Source organism: Suillus fuscotomentosus (genome assembly GCF_016647785.1).
Source record: "Suillus fuscotomentosus strain FC203 chromosome Unknown F5891scaffold_18, whole genome shotgun sequence".
NCBI classification, from domain to species: domain Eukaryota; kingdom Fungi; phylum Basidiomycota; class Agaricomycetes; order Boletales; family Suillaceae; genus Suillus; species Suillus fuscotomentosus.
The window spans coordinates 513,011-530,937 of NW_024539530.1; the positions used below are offsets into that span (position 1 = coordinate 513,011).

Here is a 17,927-nt window from a genome sequence, read left to right on the forward strand (position 1 = left end):
TTGAAGTAGCGCTGACAGCCTATGTTTAGGAAATTCAACGAGTGGCGTTGGGTCGCCTGTGTAATCTCAGGCTAGTGAAAATGAAAAGATAAATCCGTCCCTAAGGAGCAGCCTAACGGTCAAGACGTCAGAGGCACAGCCCTTGGCGTGGCATGCTCACCTAGCACCCGGATTTTCTCGTTTGGGCGTCATCGTAGTCTATGTTGGATTGACCGCGCTTGCCATGTACATTTGGGACAAAAACAGTAAACTCTACAAGTTCAACCCGTCCCCGCTCACCATATCAACACAGACGTTCATACCCAGCTTACCATTCCGGGTATAAGTGGAAATGTGAGTGGACTAGATCGGGGTGTCGATGTGCAGGGGTAGATTCTAGTCTTTGTCGATGTAGCGGTTGTCCAGGGACCGTTGTCACTTGGGCTGCCTTGCTCGGAGTCGGAGCCTCAACTTCGTTCAAGATGAAAGACAGTGACTTGTGATCAGATCTGCCTGTATCTTCACGGCAAACGACGGCATCAGAGATCTCCGACATAGTGAGCGGCACCAATTCCCTGACCAGCCTGAGGACCTTCGTGAACCTTGCAGCTTCCTTGCTGTAAATGTAGGAAATGCTCCAGGCTGGTATAGGCATAGTGACTATCTGTAACAATAACATGTAGAGTGGAATAGCTAGTAGCTATATTTGATGTATGGAGCTGAATACAATCTACAAACGCGAACAGTAGTCACTGAATGTGCAAAGAGACGGCGTGGTTATCACTGGAAAATCATCGAGTTCGTTCCTGAGAAGACCTAGATGAAAGGGCTTGCCACTTGCTGGCGGCATCCATCCAAAATATGTAGAATATGCTAAGACTTACCTCCCATCGCTCTATACGCTCTACGCTTTTAAAAACAGCAGCATGTGCTCGATTTCCCGTCCTTCCTCCAAATGGAGGTACAAAGCTCATTTTTTTCGGTCAGGACTGATCCTCTGGTTGGCCATAGCGAGGTCTGAGTAGGAAATAGGTGCGAGATGGTGTGTTTGAAGCCGTTCAGAGGCCTACAAAACTCGAAAATGATTTATGTAAATGAATTTTCAGCATCTTCACTATTTTTGAATTGCCACAAACACGTGAGTCAAGACCTTCGGAAATGAGTGTAAGTTCATCATGTAAGTATATCTGCACTGTAACCATATTATTTACCAAACCAACGTGCTAGTACTTAGCACTCAGTACTGTTGTGACTACACTATCTTCAAAAATCAACCGCGATGGCCGCAATTGGGGGTGGCCAATGTAGACTAGTTCGACGTCTCAACTCTCGACCAGCGTGGCGCCAAGTCATTACCCGTCCAGTGGCATGTAGGGGTTTCTCTTCAACTGCACCACCACATAGTACAGTCGGCGGGGTACGCGTTTCCAAACTTTTCACAGCGCTACTCGCGCTTGGGATCGGAGCGACTGGTCTTGGACTGTGAGTCTTGCCTTCGAACTTTTCATTCAACCATAATAATCTTCAAGTTACTCTTCAAAGATACGAGTTCTACACATCCTTTACCCTTTGGCCAGAGCAGGTTCGCGGAGACCTCCGCGCAGGAATAAAAGCGAGGAACCAAGGAGATTTATCGCTGAGCGAGAGATACATTACCCGGTCTGTATTGTGGTACTCCTTTATTTATGGAGTTCTGACCATTGATTTTAGCGCATTCCAAACAGCACTGTCTCTTCCTTATCAGACATTCGCGCCATGTCCGTATCTAAAGCTATCAGGCATAGCCTCCCTCCTTTCCGAAGTCGCCTCAGACCGTCACTCTCGAGAGGCCCTGCAGATTGCTTGGGAGCTAGGTGCCGGTCCGAGCGAACAACATTCTCCCTCGCCAGATGCCGAGAAGACGCCAAGTGCTGTGGTAGAAGGAGCACCTGGATGGTCATGCTACACCTTGTGCAAAGAGGAACGCCTTCGACGCGTAGCTCTTGCGTATAAATTGGGCCAAATGGCAAGTGAACGGGACCTGGATGAGGAGGAGAAATGGCTCATATGGGCTGTAGAGGAAGTTTTGAGGCTATCTGGACTTGGGATGACAAACGCCAACTCGGATGCGAACATAAAAGCGCAAGAAAATACAGGGTCTAGTGCACTAGAAGATCTCGAACTTCCATCTTGGATGTCAAAGACAGACCTTGGTGCTCCACTGGAGGCCCTTGGTGCCCTTTATGCAAAGAAAGGTAGAATCGAGTGAGTAGCACTCATCCAGTTAGCAATGTTGATCTCCTTCTCATGTTGACATCAGCCTTTCATTCAAGCTGACGCTCTGCCAACAGATATGCGATGCCACTGTACCTTCAGGCGATATCCTTACTCTTGCCACCCAAAGAAAATAACGTATCCGTTGAAGACCGATGTCGAGGTGAGCAAGAGCACTGCGGTTTCACTTTCTCTCATGCACAGACCACCAACAAGCCGCTCAACTCATGAATAATCTTTCTGAATTGATAATGCGCCGTACTCCCACACCAGAAGTACGTGCGCAAGCTGAGGCGTGGGCACGTCAAGCGTTGGGAATCATTGAGCGAGCACAAGCGCAGCCAAAAAGCTCACAATGGTTCGGATGGGGACAGCCCGCTGATGATGCAAGGGAGGTTTGTGAGCAGGCGCTCGGCGTGGTGCTCTTCAATTTGGGGAGCTTGAGAGAAGTAAATCTTTATTGAGTCATTTAAAATGCTTATTTATGATCCCTGCAGATGTCATCCGACTTGGATGGTGCAAAGAAGTTGTTCGAGAAGAGCGCCGAGCAATGTAGCAAGATGGGCATCAGGGAGGGCGTTGTTGAAGCCCAGGGAGCATTACGGAGGGTTGAGAAAATGAAGAAGGTGGGTTGATGTAAGTACCTGTGCTACGTTTCCATTAGGAAGAGGTTTGCATGGATATGGTCAGATCTTAGTAGACATTGCCACCAAATTTACACGCGCTGGAGCATAGGGGGTGATGAAGAAAGAATTTAACTGGGTCCGGACTAGCTTCGAAACGTTACCGCACCTTACACGCTCAAGCTCAACTCTTCTCGACTGAAGCATACTCCATAGCAATACTGGAAGGTCACTCACACCACAATGTTGTAATCGATCACACTACGCATACCCGGCAAGCAGTTTTGGATGCTGCGCAGCTAACCTTTCTAGGATCAGAATACTCAATACAGCCACGTTTGAGCCACGTCGTTAAATAAACCCATCTTAGTGTCGCGAACAAACACGAGATGACTTGGACGGACAAATCACAAAGATCAGGGCTCGCCGCTTTGCCCTTTCCTCAATGAAAGTCTTTATGGCTTGCATCCCCAAGCTGCAATTTCCAAGAAGCTCACTGGAATCTAGGGCGATGCTGCTCTGAAGTATAGAGTGAGTGTTTCGAATTTTAATCAAAGACAGAACACGATATTTGACCTTTCAACATCACTGGTGCACAAGCGCGCTGCTGGGTCAGAATCCGGGTAGAGCGAATCAACGAAAGCATTCGTGGGTTACTAACTTAAAGGAGATTGCGGATAGGCTGCCAAGGACCCGTTCCCTTATCGCAATAGCGGAGATCGCGGGCGCTACGCTGCGTGCGCTCTTCGTGCAGTGACATGACTACTAGTGCGTTTGGTAATTGATTACTCTATACCCAAGTCCGGGTTTTAAACTAATATTGCGCAGTCAACTTTCTGAGCTTTAAGTACAGTCACGTCGTCGAATAATCCTCCAGCTACTTGGGTCCTGGTGCCGACAAGGAACGCGACATGACGAATAGAGAGCCTCCAAAGATTGAGATTCAGCGCACTTTCCCTTCTCTTGACGGAAGCCTTTATAACTTGCGCCCTCAAGACGCTGCATTTCACAAGGATCTGACAGGAATCGAAGACGATGCAACTCTGAAGCAGCATATATTGGATGTTCAAGCAAAGGCATACAAGGTATCTAGACCCATGGACACGTCGTCCTGCCGTAGCGAAACTTAATTGTTCATGACTAGGTTGCTCCTTACGTGTGCATCTATCTTTTCTCTTTTACCAGGTATCTTGTTTGTATGTTTGTGCTGAGTAAACACACAAAAATCGAGCCCTTTAGACGCAGGATGTCGGGGCTACCTGCTTATCACCAAGTTGTGCGCATCGGACGTGAACACAAGAACCCAATTTTCCTTGACGTCGGCTGTTGCTGTATGTGCCCCCTCCATCTTCTACGTAGGATGCTAATCATGATATATGGTTTGTAGTTGGAAATGTCATCAGGGAAGTAATTCTTGATGGTTTTCCTGCAGCTCAAACGATTGGAACTGATCTCCATCAAGGTGAGCATAGCATATGACCTCGTACATAACTTTGAACGAAGTATTTCAGAACTCTGGGATCTGGGACATGAACTCTTCAAGTCGTCTCCAGAGACTTTTCCAGCTCACTTCGTGGGCGGGGACGCTTTTGACCCAGAAATCCTCGCTGTGGCTCCGCCTGCGTCGCTACAGACAACAGAAGTTTCAACTCCCGACCTCAATAACCTCACTTCGTTGAATTCGTTACGCGGATGTGTTTCCGCAATTCACGCAACAGCCTTCTTCCACCTGTTTAAAGAAGATCAACAACTGCGCATGGCACGTGCTTTTGCTGGCCTTCTCTCCGCTGAACCAGGCTCCATCATTCTCGGAGCGCACGCGGGTGCTCAACAGAAGGGTGTCGTGAATCAAGTATATTGGGGTATCGAGGTTGACATGTTCGCCCACAGCGTCGAGAGCTGGACTTCTATGTGGGATGGGGAAGTATTCGAGAAAGGGACGGTCAAGGTGGATGCACACTTAAGGGAGGTATCCGAAGATATGGGAGGCGATGAACGTTATCCGGTGTTGCTCTGGTCTGTGACCAGACTGTGAGCATGTGTTTTTTACTTCCTCGCCATTGCTAGAGTCTAGACTAGGCTATTGAATACAATTCGGGTGTGATCTGATCAAGTGTCTCAAGTAGCATCCTTGAGAGAACAGCTTGACATTGACCACATTGTAACGAAGCCATAACCGGTGATGATCATGCAAGCATGTCTAGATCACTCGGGCGGAAAACTGTACATAACTGTACTAGGCCACCATGGCCAGAGCTGTGATCCTGTAGCGAACACAACAACCGGTGGACCGTAGCGCTAACATTCTGTCAATTTTAGCCAGACTTACTAGATCGTAACGCCGCGTACGCGCCAATTCCCGACGACTCCCGATCTATTTGGGGGGACAGTCCACCGCGAAGCTTTCAAATACGCATCCTGGCACCCAGTCACAGTATGTTTAGGAACGAGGACTGGCCATTGGTTCTGCCGTTCAATGGTCTGCTCGGCCGCAACTGACACGCGCGACTCTTTTTGTTCACGATGGATACGCTCGGACAGCGTCAACGGAAGTCAACGCTTGAACAACAGCGGACTCATATTCAAAGTCCAATATACAGGATTAATTCCGATGCACGCACTGGCAATATATTGGTGAACGGACTGTATGCAAGCCAGGTGTCCCATAAGACAGGAGAGCCCATGAGTTGCAGGTATAACACACGAGCGCGGATGTGGCAGACCAAGTCGTTGGAGGTTTTGAAATGCGAGCGACTGTACACCACAGGTCGATGGGGTAGAGGTGATCTGCGGATATAGTCATATAGGGAGGTAAGCAGGATATTATGTAGACAGCGAACAAGAAGGTCAAACAACAATGTCCAAGGCAGCACGCTATCGCCAACACAATTGTAGAGCGGTTGTGTTTGATGAGGGCCGTAAGTTCGTCAAGGAACCAATCAAGATAACGATGAACGAGCTCGAGAAGATACTGTCAGTCTTTGAAATTGAGAGTTCGTGGAGGGCCAAGATATTCACTTCTAGTAGGCTCGTCGTGGAGCTCCTTGATGCGATGAAAGGTACGACGCCGGGAGAATCCTACACAGTCCAGGATCTCACGGAGCCGAAATATGCCAGACGGGATAGCTGCAACTTTGAAGTCAACGGAGATTTTCCTATTGCCCATGAACGAAAATTCGTAGCAGTGTAAAGTCTCTTTCGGTGCCCAGGCGCCCGGCATTTCCGACTCCGGCGGTCCGTTGTATGATAGAATGACAGAATTGCCATAAATAGTATGTCATCCACGCATGACATCATAAGTTGCGCAACGCTTGGGACCTACCTACTTAAGACCTACCTGCCGCACTTTTGATCCTCACTTAATCCTTCATCATGCCCAGATACTGCAGGACGGCTACCTTCATGCTCCTGTCATTGATACTTGAGTCTGGTACCATTGATTCTATTGGGTCCTGTATTGTACTCGATGCCTGGTTTCTCTCGCGGTCAAGTTCACCTCCGAAAGTCACTATTCGGCCGACAGTTCACAAAGATTCTTGGAGACGTCGAGAAGCCTGATTCAAAGGTATGTGTGGGTATTACTACGTATTAGTAAATGTGTTTCATTCATTAGTACTGATCATGAAGCTAATCGTAAGGAAGTGACTAGGACCTAAGACTCCGACTTCGGAACCAGGTTTTTCCACTTACACATCGCCGTCCACTACGGGTTCATCCCCGGTGCTGGTACACTAATCCATCGTTCCACGGCCGGCACTGGTTCACTGTCCTGTACTAGTCCACCATCCCAGCGATCCCACCCATGACGCTGGTTCGTCTCATCCCTCCTTGTACTCATCATCTTCATCGTCCGGCGCTGGTTCATCATCCCAAGCTCACAAGTTCGTGTCATATTGATGCATCAAACACTGTGACTTACTAACTGCAATGCTCCCTCCATAGTATTTGCTCCAGTACCATTGGTAATTGCTAGAACGTTCGTCGCCTGGACCCTCGCCGTCTCGTCATGAATTAGTTGAACCTTGAAACTAGTACCAGTCAGCAGAGGCCACTTCAACGGTCATCTGTTTTGGCAGGCCTCAATATCGACATACTTACTCGCGTATTCGTGGAGTGTTCCTTCTCTTCTCGCTACTATCACGTGGTCTCGCCGCCAACACCCCTCGAGTCACTGTTCACCATTTAACTTTATGCCACAAACGACGTCGCTTGCATGACCCTTCGCGAGTTCGCATACACCACATTCCGCTTAAATCTAGAGAACGAGGTTCTTAGACACCAAAAGCTGGGCGCTAGGGAAGTTGCCGATAAGAGCGCAGCCCCGATCCTATCAAGACCAGCGGCATCGCAGAGAACAGCGAGCCCATTGAAAAGAAAGACGGACTACGACTATTAGCGATATTTCCAGCGACGATGCGAGAACGATTTGGCTTTCCGAATATTGGAGTGCGGCGCCCAGAGTTTAAACAGCTTTTCATCGACACGGCCCAAAAGCATGGCGTCGAGATCAAGACACACCTGTAATATTGATCGAAGGTAGTAAAGATCGTTGTATGCGCAGCCTAGATTTAAGCCTCCGTCTCTGTGCTACTCAGCCTCCTCTATATCATCGCTCTCCAACCACCAGCCTTTTCCCTCCTTTTGATCTCTCAAAGCTCCCAAAACCCTGATATCACCATCGCCATCAACTCCATCTGCCTCCCCATTCTCGTCTTCTCCGAGGACATTCCCACTAACACCTCCCGCACACCACGGAAGGGACGAAAAAAGCCTATGTGTTCGAGGCAGCTGCAGTTGAGCAATACCAGTGCGATCAACAGCGCGCAGCCAGCCACCTAACTCAAGCGCAACATCCGCATGCGTCCATCTTCCCGGTGCACGCTCGTCACTTGCCCCTCCGTGTCCCAACCAGGTCACGACATCGCCTACGCCTTCCAATGCATCCTGCTCCTTGTTACGCACATCAAACCATGAGGGCTTGCACACCTTCTGTCCCTTTCGTGGAACCGGTGTCGGGAGAGCATGAAGCGTGGACAGTGCAAGTGTCGGAAAGGCGTGTGGGGTGGTGGACGGAAGGTTCTGTGTTGGGGAGATTACAAGGGGGAAATATGATGATATTTGTACTCACACCACCGACACAGTCAACCCAACTAAGCCCTTCACAGACCCCGTCACATTGATCGACATCAGTGCAGAACATAGTATAATTTTCGTGAATGTACAATCCCAGGAGCGACGAGTCAATGGGCGAATCTGATGCAATCGTCTGCCAGCCAATTAAAAGTTCCTCAGCATACATTAGGATCATATTCAATGCAAGTCGTACCTCTAGGCAAACTCGACTCGCCTTCCGATCATGTTCCGAAAGCCAGTTTGGCAGAGGTGACGGGTCTAGGAGCGTTTCATCTAGCTCACGCTCCTTTGCGGCATCTCTGGTGGAGAGATGTGTTGCCGGAGGGTCTCCCTTGCCTGCATCTCGTGAGGTTGAACCAAAGTGGCGATAAAGCGAGTACTCACGTTTGTTATACAATATCTTTCCCATCAGATGAAATAGCACTAGACTCTGCTCTCTTCGCGTGACAACCTCCAAGACAGCCCGTGCACTTCCAGCCGCATTCCGTCGGGTCTTTCCCTTGCCACCACCCTTGGTCAACGTTACTACACACGCAAACTCCAGTGCCATCGCTGCACTCCTGATATCCCCGTTCGACGACTCGACAATCATCTCTACAACATCTTTGGCTGGTGGCTTTCCAGAAGTAGATGCAAAATGCTTAGTGAGCATCGCCTGCAGAGCCTTGTTCATCAGCGTCGGTGCAATAGGGTTGAAAGCAATGCGCGTGACATATGGGCTAGTGGAAAGATCAGCTCCAAGAAGACTTCTTATGTCTATAGTCTCTTTCTTGGACCAGCGCGCACCGCCTGCACCGTCCCACGTATCATCATTATAAGCATTCTCGCCGCGGAGACCTGAGTCGGATATGATGATCACAACTGGGGGTCCAGACTCAGAAGAGCTGCAGAGCGACTGCAAGGCATCGTGAAATCGCGCTTGCGTAGGAAGGTGTAGAATATTGGGCAGATCCTCCAGAAGGATCAAGTGACAGTTAGAAGGACGGCTCGAGGAAGTAGATGGGAGAGACGTGGATGACTGTGATGGAAATTTTGGCTGGGTGTGAGATTGTGGCTGCATCGACACGATTGCAGAGCTTGCCGCGAAAATATTACAACATGAGGAAGCTCTCGTGAGGAATGCTTGAAATTTGTCGAACAGTGCTTCCGTATCCATCCAAGAGTCATCTGGAAGGGAGAGTCAATGATCTCATACAAATAGTACATTGCGATGCTCATCACCCCCAAAATCGTCAACCAAAGTACTCGGGCCGCGTTCGCTCATACTATTGCGCCACTCGACGATTTCGAAACCCATTTCTCGAGCTAACACACGTAGTGTAGTGGTCTTTGCGGTACCAGCAGGCCCAGTAAGGACCAGAATCCGCTGTTAGGAGATACGCGGGATATGAGATATGACTGAGTAATGGATAAATCAAAAGGACAAGACATACGCGATATTTTCGCAGCTTCCCGGCCGATCCTCCTTCAAAAGCCTCCGAGAGCCATCGCCGTACATCCTCAACTTTACGCTTGTGCACTGCCAAATCGGCCTATGGGTGATACCCAACGAGAACAATTGCACCGACGTTCAGCTGGGCACAACCAGAGATGAACTGAGGCAGACCTCGATCGTTGGCTCATACTTGTCCACCCAAAGCCTATCATCGCCCCGATCAACTGGAGGCTTTCCCTTGCCCTTCACGTCCTTCCTTTGGATCTGCGGCTGCAGAAGTGAGGGTTGTTGCGACGACACGGGCGACTCCTGTCGTCGCGGCTGAGGTACAGATCTTATCAGATCAAACACAGGTAGTTTTGCAGACTGATATGACAGTGAGTGCAAGGATGATTTAGCTTGTTTTGACGCGTAGTATAAGACCGGGCAAAAACGCGTTCCCGAATTATGACAAACCTACAGTTCTCAGTTTCTTGTTCGGAGGTTCAGAGGACGCGTCGAGTTTCACGGTCTTGAGTTTTGCTTTCTTTCTGGACGCCTTGGAAGTAGAGCCAGAAGACGACTTGATAGTATGCATTTTCAAAGGAACAGCGGCTTTTTAGTAATAGTATGTAGTATGTACCTAACGGTCTAAAAAGCTTTAAGATTCAACAAGTACAAACAACCATTGCACAAGTAACTTGTTGTGCACAGAAGTATGGTGAATAATAGCCCGTCAAAGGGTGCATGGTCAAGCTCTTGGCAGTTTGTCTCTCCAATTTTTGAAACTATATCTGGATCCGTGGAAATCCACTTTCATCCGTGATTATACATTATTCGAGTAAGTACATGCAACGCAAAAGCCTGAGAGTAATGCACAACAAGCATGTACTATTTGCAATACAGCGGATCCACATCAACTGCTCCATGGGAGGGTTCCTCGACCACTGCTGCATTTTACTAAGGGCGAGTTCTCCTGACTGAATGACGAGCTTGACCTGCACGCACACAGGTAAAGAAGGTGTCCTCGTCGAGCCATCGCAACGTCCAGGTCAGGAGATAGGTTCGAACTCGAATGTCTGCCTGATACGCACCCGCTACCCAATCAATGACGAACTTATCGCTCGGCGCTCAAGATCAAAGCTCGCTGATCAGTCCAGACGACAAGTAAATTGCCTGTGGAATATAACGATTTGGAGCATGAGCACTAGCGGTGACCCAGAGCCTCGAGTAGATACGGTCTACCAGCCTGCGGAACAGTGGACCGAGACTGTACTGCGGACTGCTGCGGATGGCCTCTTATGCTGGCAGCCAACCCAGTCCTTACTAATGCGCAATGACCAATTTCTATCGCCCAATGCTTATTTTAGTACTAGTAGACGAGTCACATGTTCAGTTTTTGTTCGCCTCGGCTCCAGCGAGTCATGGATGAGTGATCATACGGATAACGGAACCAAAATCTTCTCATGATTTTGATGCCAGTCTAACGTTCTTATATTTCTCTGTTGGGCGCATACCCGTATCTTGTGCTTCACCTAACCGAATTTCCATTTCCTAGTAACTGGACGTCGGAAGTTGTGCTCCGAAGGTGTAGAACATTATGCCTCCATACCAGTTGCTTTTAGCAGAAGCACTCGTCGGGGCGGCAGCAATTAGTAGCCTCGCGCTCTTTTTTGCGCACTCTCAACAGCGGAAGATACGCTTGCCGACTACCCAAGATACTAGTCTGGTCGACGATGTGAACCAGGATGATCCTTTTAATGTGACCAAACCGGAAGATTTTATCGACGGAGAACCAATCGACGAAGATGCGTTTTGGTTCAAAGTGAGCATTATAATGGTTATAGGTCGCGTATCACGAAGGGTCTTATCTTGGTTTAGATGCGCAACAGGAAATTACTCCTTGTATTGCTTTCAGCCGCCATTCTTGTGCTTGAGGGCGTTTCCCTGGGTTGGTCGGCCTACCCAGATGCTCGGAATGTGCTTGCAGAACACATATTTCGGACCACGTTTGGACTCTACGTTGGCCTTCTAGTTCTTCGTTCCGTTGGACAATCCACCACGGATCGTCATTCCGAGTCGGTGATACATATCACTGCCTTGACCTTCTTCTCCTCGGTCCTTCACTTTGGCGTGGCAATCCTTCCTTCATCTGATTCCATCTCGTCCCACAATCTACAAGCTTTTCCTCCTTTACTTGCTTTCTGGTATAGCATGACCGCATTGTATACCTTGACTTTTGCGATAATTGCAACAACACCCTGTGGACCACCGTTACACTTTTTCCCTTCACTTATCTACTCCAAAAAAACCATCGACGACACGACCAATAAAGCGTACGACAACGTCTGCGGCCTTCCGGGCACTTCTGTAATCGATTATCTCTTTTTCCGTTACGTGACACGCGTCGTTCAGCTTGGAACTTCCGTTTCGGTCGAAATTGGCGACTTGCCAATCCTTCCGGCTACGATGCGAGCGACTTATCAGTTCTTTAGGATGCGCACGAATCTTCGTGCAAATCCTCTCAAGCCAGGATGGGACCTCGCTTGGCGCCTCATAAGTGTCAACAAGCTTGCATTTACTGCAGAGATACTCCTGGCCGTTGCAGCTGCTCCAATGTGGTTTGGGTCCCCGTTCTTCGTTCGCAAGCTCATCGCATACCTGGAAGATGATCCTGACCGCCTCGATCAAGGATGGGGATGGGTATACGCTTTGGGACAGTTTGCATCCCTTATTATCGTCACGCAACGTAAGTTTTTTCAGCGCAACACCCTCTAATTTGACGTTGACATGCTGCAGTCAACTCCCAAATGTGGTACTTCGCAACTTCCGTTATCCAAATGCGTTTGCGGACGCAGCTCAATACCATCCTTTTCGCAAAAACGCTAGTTCGGAAGGATGTTGTATCTTCTGGCACCTCCACATCCAATGAGAAAGATGATACAAAATCGACAACTACGAACGGAGAAGACAAAGAGAAGGGCGAGGAAGAGAACGAATTTTCGAGCAAATCCCAGGTCATGACTTTGATGACCACTGATGTTGATCGGGTCGCCGAGTTTTCTTATCATCTTTTCGCCATTGCAGGTGAGATTCTTTGATCATGTCATTGTTCTAGTTCTGATTTCTTTCAGATTCTCCGGTGGAAATTGTTGTAGGGACGTTGTTGCTCTACAGCATGCTTGGCGTCTCGTGCTTTATTGGTCTTGCGGTCATTTGCCTCTTTTTGCCATTGAATCACCTGGCAGGAAAAATAGTGATCAGTACACAGGACAACTTGATGAAAGCCAGGGACGAACGGGTCTCACTCATGAACGAGGTAACTACCTTGTGAAACACCTCTTGGCTTGACTTTAATGACACCTCTGACAGATACTGGGTGGGATACGCATGCTGAAGGTAATGATCCTTTGCACATAATCTTCTGAAATTCCCCCTCATCGATTTGCAGTTCATGGCATGGGAACGCAGCTTCGAAAAGCGCGTGATGAAGGTTCGCGAGAGAGAACTGAAATACCAAAAGTTGAACTACAAGATTGAGGTACGTGATTTTCCTTCTCTGTCATCCGACTCCTAATGTGTCCACCTTTCAGGTCGTGTTCGCTGCTCTCTGGTATGTTTTCATGCAGGTTTTCTCTGCCTTATCTAACGGAAAGCTTAGGGAAGCATCTCCTCTTATTGTCACCCTGGTTTCTTTCTGGCACTTCGCAGTTTGGCGTCAACAGGCATTGACACCCTCTATTGCCTTCACATCTGTAAGCCTTTCCTCATCAGTCCACTTGATGTTTACAAATTGAACACATTTGCTTAGATGATGGGTAGGCGTGAATGATCTGCATGGTACTTGAGCTAACAAGTCTGGCGTAGTTTTCAACGAAATGCGTTTTGCCATGAATGCACTCCCAGAAACTTTCATTAATCTGCTTCAGGTCCATGTTTCACTCATGCGGATCGGGAAGTACCTCCAACTAACCGAGGTAGCACCTGTACCTCCCCTCTCGGCTGCACCAGCCATCAACACTATCGCCGTTCAATCTGCTACCATCACATGGCCTCATGATCGTTCTGCAGATTCGTCGGCAGCTTCCACGCCCCGGCATAAATTTATGCTCGTTGATCTCGCTTTGAAATTCCCTGAAGGACAACTTTCACTCGTTTGTGGTAAGCTGGGCAGTGGAAAGACCCTGTTGTTATTGGGTACGTCTTTTAGAGCAGATTCTGGAATACTGCTCAATGTCACGACAATGCAGCTTTACTTGGCGAGGCGGACATCCTCACCGGTCAGGTCATTTGTCCGCATTCACCACCAGATGCGCTTGCTTCCTTCGCCGATCAGAAGGTCACACAGGAAGAGTGGGTAGTGCCCGGCGTTTGCGCCTACGTACCACAGGTGAGCGGCAGTGGTGGTGGGGTATGTCATGAATTGAAGAACTTGGTACTTCAAGGCTGCCTGGCTGCGAAATGCTTCTATTCAAGGTGAGCCGCGGACGTCCAACCATTTCAAGTACGCTTATCGCGATTTCCAGACAACATCCTGTTCGGTCTGCCACTTGACGAAGAGCGATATCATAAGACATTAGAGGTCAGCCATACTTCAAGGACAATAACAGCTCGACTAACTGTACCTTTAGATCTGTGCACTCATAAGCGATCTCAAGATCCTTGAGGACGGAGACCAATCCGAAATTGGCGAGCGTGGTGTATGTTGCGTTTTGCCACTTAGCATCATGTATACTGATCGAAGTTGCGCTGCCAGGTAAACTTGTCAGGCGGACAAAAAGCCCGAGGTCGGTGAACTGAAATTTAACTTGCCATACATACTGAATTTCCTTCAAGTTTCCTTGGCTCGTGCTGTTTACTCCCGAGCATCTGTACTGTTACTCGACGACGTTCTGTCTGCTGGTACGTCCGTTTCAAGCGCCGTGCTTCTAAATGCTAACTTTTGCGTGCAGTTGATGCTCACACCGCTCATCACATTTACTCCAAGTGCATTAAAGGAGAGTTGATGCATGGGCGAACGGTGATCCTTGTGTCACACCATGTCCAACTTTGCTTGAGCGGTGCTGCATATGTTGTCGCTCTTGATAACGGCCAAGTTCTATTCGCTGGTGAACGTGAAGCCTTTGAAGCTTCTCCTGTGAAAGGGACACTAGTGCAGACCATGGGTGGCGTTGGCAAGAAGCAGGGCACGGCAAGTACTTCGAAGAATCCATCGGTGCCTGGGAACCATTCTCCCGTTTCTACGCTCGTGCAAGATGATGTGGAACCTGACCCAATATCTGAGACGAGCTCCACCGTGATCAATGAACCGCAAGTAAATCTGGAGCGGAAAGCACCTAGGAAAGTTGTGGAAGACGAGAAACGCGCTGTGGGGCGCGTTAGTCGTGATGTCTGGAAGCTCTATGTAAAGTCGTGCGGCGCCTACGGGTACTGGGTATGGTTCTTGTCCATTCTCGTGTTGGGTGCTCTCTGTCCTGTTGCAGAGAACTGGTGGCTCAAGTATGTTCATAATGTTAGCAGTCTACTGTCGCATGATTGACATTGGCATCCATAGGACATGGTCGGGATCGAGCACAGAAGAGGCCGACACTAAGGGACCGGTGTATTACATTGTCATTTATGGTGCAGTAAGCACAGCTCTACAGTATTATCCCTCACCATGACTTATGTCCTTGCAGGTCACTCTCACAGGTTTGAATCAGTTGGCTTGTACCACACGGTGCTAAGTGTCTTTCAGGTGTTTTGATTTCGACTTACAGATACTTCGTACTGTGTATGCAAACTACACCCGCTCTCATGAACCCCTACTGAACCATTTCTCGTTCAGATAACGGCTCCATCCATGCGTCGACCGTTTTATACCAACGTGGGTCGAGGTCAAGACGTTACTTTTGACTACTTACTTACATTGCTCATGATAGAACTTCTGGAGACTGTGTTGTTTGCGCAAATTCGTTTCCACGATACTGTGTCGCGGGGGAGACTCCTGAATCGATTCGGGAAAGACTTCGAAGGTCCGTTTTCTAAGCCGATGCTTTCTTCGCCTATACAATGACACGTAACAATATAGGCGTTGACAGTCGACTCGCGGATCACTTTGGTCGAAGTCTCATCTTTGCATTTTCTTTCGTCGTCACGATTGTGTCTGTTACCTTTGCAGGCGGCATTCCATTCCTGATTGCTATCATTATCTTGGGCTTCATTTACTATGATGGTCTGCAACTTTTTTCTCGATCGATCACTCAGCACTGATTGTTGAACTTGTGTTTAGTTTCAAAGGTACTTTCTTGTCGTGTTCTTGCTTGAGGAAATGCTTAAAGTGCCTAGGACTATGGACAAGCTGCTAGAGATATGCGGCGCCTGGGTAAGTGTTCTTCATATTCAAGAGCGCTGGATTGAATTCAGTTACCTTAAGACTCCGTGGCACGGTCTCCCCTTTATTCGATCTATGGTGAAACCATTGCCGGAGCGCCCATCCTTCGAGCTTTCGGTGCTTCATCAAAGTTCATGCGAGACATGCTTCGCTACGTCGATACGGTGGGTCAAACAGAATTTGCTTTCACTTCATCTGATCAATGCCTACTAGAATATAAACCCGAACTATTGGCAATGGGCTGGTACGTCGAGCGGTCGTTTAACTGTCGAGAGTTGTTGACATTGGCTGATGTGTTTAGTCAATCGCTGGCTCTCCGCCCGGTTTGACCTTTTGTCCGCTGTGACCGTTGGTGTAACAGGTTGTATCGCCGTTTCCACTCCGACCATCTCAGCTGCGCTCGCTGGATTCGCTCTTTCATTTGCTGGAGGCATGACGTTCACAGTATGTGCCTGCTTATCATGGACTATGGAACGATATGCTGATACTGCCTGCAGTTGTTGTTCCTAGTAGGTGAACTGGTGTTTGTCTAGATTTCTTATTAATCTCGAACTCAGGTGCGACGGTTCGTCGGCCTTGAACAATCTATGGCTAGTACTTTAGCATACTGTGCGACGTGCGGTGTTATTGATGGACCTCTAACAGGTTGCCCTGGAGCGTATCAAGGAGTATTCAGAGCTTCAGCGCGAGCCTCCTGAATACATCGAGCCGCGTCCGCCGGCTTCCTGGCCAGATCGAGGTGGCGTCAAGTGCGAAAATTTGATTATCCGTTATGCGGTAAGCCGGTTTCAGTGGGAACCTCTCATCAGCTCATAACCTTTCCCATAGCCCGAGTTGCCCGATGTTCTTCACAACCTGAACTTCGAGGTCCACCCTGGGGAGAAGGTACTAGATAGTCGAAGACTCCCTTGTCAGCAACTGAGTTTTGTTCTTAGGTCGGCATCCTAGGCCGCACAGGTTCCGGAAAGAGCACCCTTGCACTCTCGTTCTTCCGCTTCGTGGAGGCAACAGAGGGTTGCATCACCATCGACGGTCTGGACATCTCCAAAATGGGACTTTCGGACCTTCGTAGCAAGCTTACTATCATTCCTCGTGCGTGTCCTGCCAAGTGATGATTATCATACTTACGACAAACAGAGGACCCTACTATCCTCAGCGGTACTGTGCGATCCACGCTGGATGTATTCGACGAGTATGGAGACGCAGAAATTGTCAGTTTATATTCACATTAGTCGACCGCAACGGTATACTGACTGTTCTTCAGTTTGAGGCTCTTCGACGTGTTCATTTGATTCCGTCTAATGCCGATGATATTGTCGAAATTGACGGTGTCGCGGTCAATGTTAATGTTTTCCGAAACCTAGAGTCACCAGTATCGGAAGGAGGGGAAAACTTTTCTACCGGGTTAGCGCTTTGTTAACGCCACCGAACAACCTTGCTCACGAATTTTCTAGCGAGAAACAGCTTCTTTGCATGGCTCGAGCAATCCTGAAACGCTCGAAAGTTTTGGTCATGGACGAGGTACGTTTTCTTGTCCTTCACCTACGTTTCACTCCTCAAGGCTATGTTGCAGGCAACAGCAAGGTAATATCGATCGTATGATAGAAGCTGGGATTTTAACTGACGTAACTTCAGCGTTGACTACGCGACTGACGAGCTCATCGGAAAGACGATCAGAGAGTTCGTTTTGCCACATTAATAATCCTCTCACGAGACATTGACCACGCCCAACAGAGAATTTGCAAACAGCACCATTCTCACCATCGCGCACCGACTGCGCACCGTTATCGATTATGATAGGGTATGAAAAATTCAGCTTATGTGGTTTGTGCATTACTTATGGACTGCCAGGTGATGCTCCTTGACCAAGGCAAAATCGTCGAGTTTGACCGGTAAGTCATCGCGAAATATATGGTGCAGAAAGTTAACTAAGACCTTCAGTCCCGCTGTGCTGCTTTGTGACCCCTCGTCGCAATTCTACGGGTTGTGCGAGGCAACGGGCGAGAATGAATTTGCGATGTTGAAGAATCTGGCTGGGGTGTGATTACGAAAGCGAATCACTGGGCATTTACCATACCATACAAATATCAGACAATGACATCTTGGACGTTACACATTAGAGTACCCTTTACAGGTTCTGAACGGACGTATC

At 48.5% G+C, this 17,927-nt stretch overlaps 4 protein-coding genes across 4 annotated transcripts; 3 read left to right on the plus strand and 1 right to left on the minus strand.

Moving 5' to 3' along the window:
* Positions 1–1,258: 1,258 nt before the first annotated feature.
* On the plus strand, positions 1,259–2,867 carry F5891DRAFT_949363 (uncharacterized protein; the record flags this gene model as incomplete). The annotated part of the gene is made up of 6 exons (XM_041374872.1): positions 1,259–1,461; positions 1,522–1,638; positions 1,690–2,223; positions 2,310–2,395; positions 2,449–2,681; positions 2,730–2,867. 6 exons carry the CDS (start codon positions 1,259–1,261, stop codon positions 2,865–2,867), a joined length of 1,311 nt encoding a protein of 436 aa, XP_041227787.1.
* Positions 2,868–3,864: 997 nt separating this feature from the next.
* On the plus strand, positions 3,865–4,988 carry F5891DRAFT_179253 (uncharacterized protein). The gene is made up of 3 exons (XM_041370809.1): positions 3,865–4,186; positions 4,243–4,317; positions 4,367–4,988. Exons 1-3 carry the CDS (start codon positions 4,054–4,056, stop codon positions 4,888–4,890), a joined length of 732 nt encoding a protein of 243 aa, XP_041227788.1. The 5' UTR covers positions 3,865–4,053; the 3' UTR covers positions 4,891–4,988.
* A 2,454-nt stretch (positions 4,989–7,442) lies between these two features.
* F5891DRAFT_949355 (Rad17 cell cycle checkpoint protein-domain-containing protein) lies at positions 7,443–10,000 on the minus strand (the record flags this gene model as incomplete). The annotated part of the gene is made up of 8 exons (XM_041374871.1): positions 7,443–7,934; positions 7,984–8,121; positions 8,182–8,324; positions 8,373–9,155; positions 9,234–9,354; positions 9,422–9,520; positions 9,595–9,654; positions 9,884–10,000. 8 exons carry the CDS (start codon positions 9,998–10,000, stop codon positions 7,443–7,445), a joined length of 1,953 nt encoding a protein of 650 aa, XP_041227789.1.
* Positions 10,001–10,804: 804 nt separating this feature from the next.
* On the plus strand, positions 10,805–17,819 carry F5891DRAFT_1172256 (multidrug resistance-associated ABC transporter; the record flags this gene model as incomplete). Its single annotated transcript, XM_041365577.1, has 41 exons — positions 10,805–11,227; positions 11,284–12,151; positions 12,202–12,489; positions 12,537–12,721; positions 12,775–12,801; positions 12,854–12,943; positions 12,996–13,015; positions 13,064–13,157; positions 13,214–13,220; positions 13,270–13,599; positions 13,653–13,792; positions 13,848–13,878; positions 13,929–13,984; positions 14,034–14,102; positions 14,159–14,189; positions 14,239–14,304; positions 14,355–14,901; positions 14,957–15,029; positions 15,081–15,093; positions 15,140–15,175; positions 15,230–15,268; positions 15,324–15,416; positions 15,473–15,616; positions 15,674–15,681; positions 15,730–15,766; positions 15,818–15,939; positions 15,989–16,019; positions 16,077–16,219; positions 16,273–16,284; positions 16,333–16,365; positions 16,421–16,552; positions 16,604–16,660; positions 16,711–16,867; positions 16,913–16,986; positions 17,040–17,179; positions 17,230–17,296; positions 17,349–17,359; positions 17,411–17,455; positions 17,510–17,576; positions 17,627–17,667; positions 17,696–17,819. The coding sequence occupies exons 1-41, from the start codon at positions 11,003–11,005 to the stop codon at positions 17,817–17,819; spliced, it is 4,773 nt and encodes a 1,590-aa protein (XP_041227790.1). The 5' UTR covers positions 10,805–11,002.
* Positions 17,820–17,927: the final 108 nt, after the last annotated feature.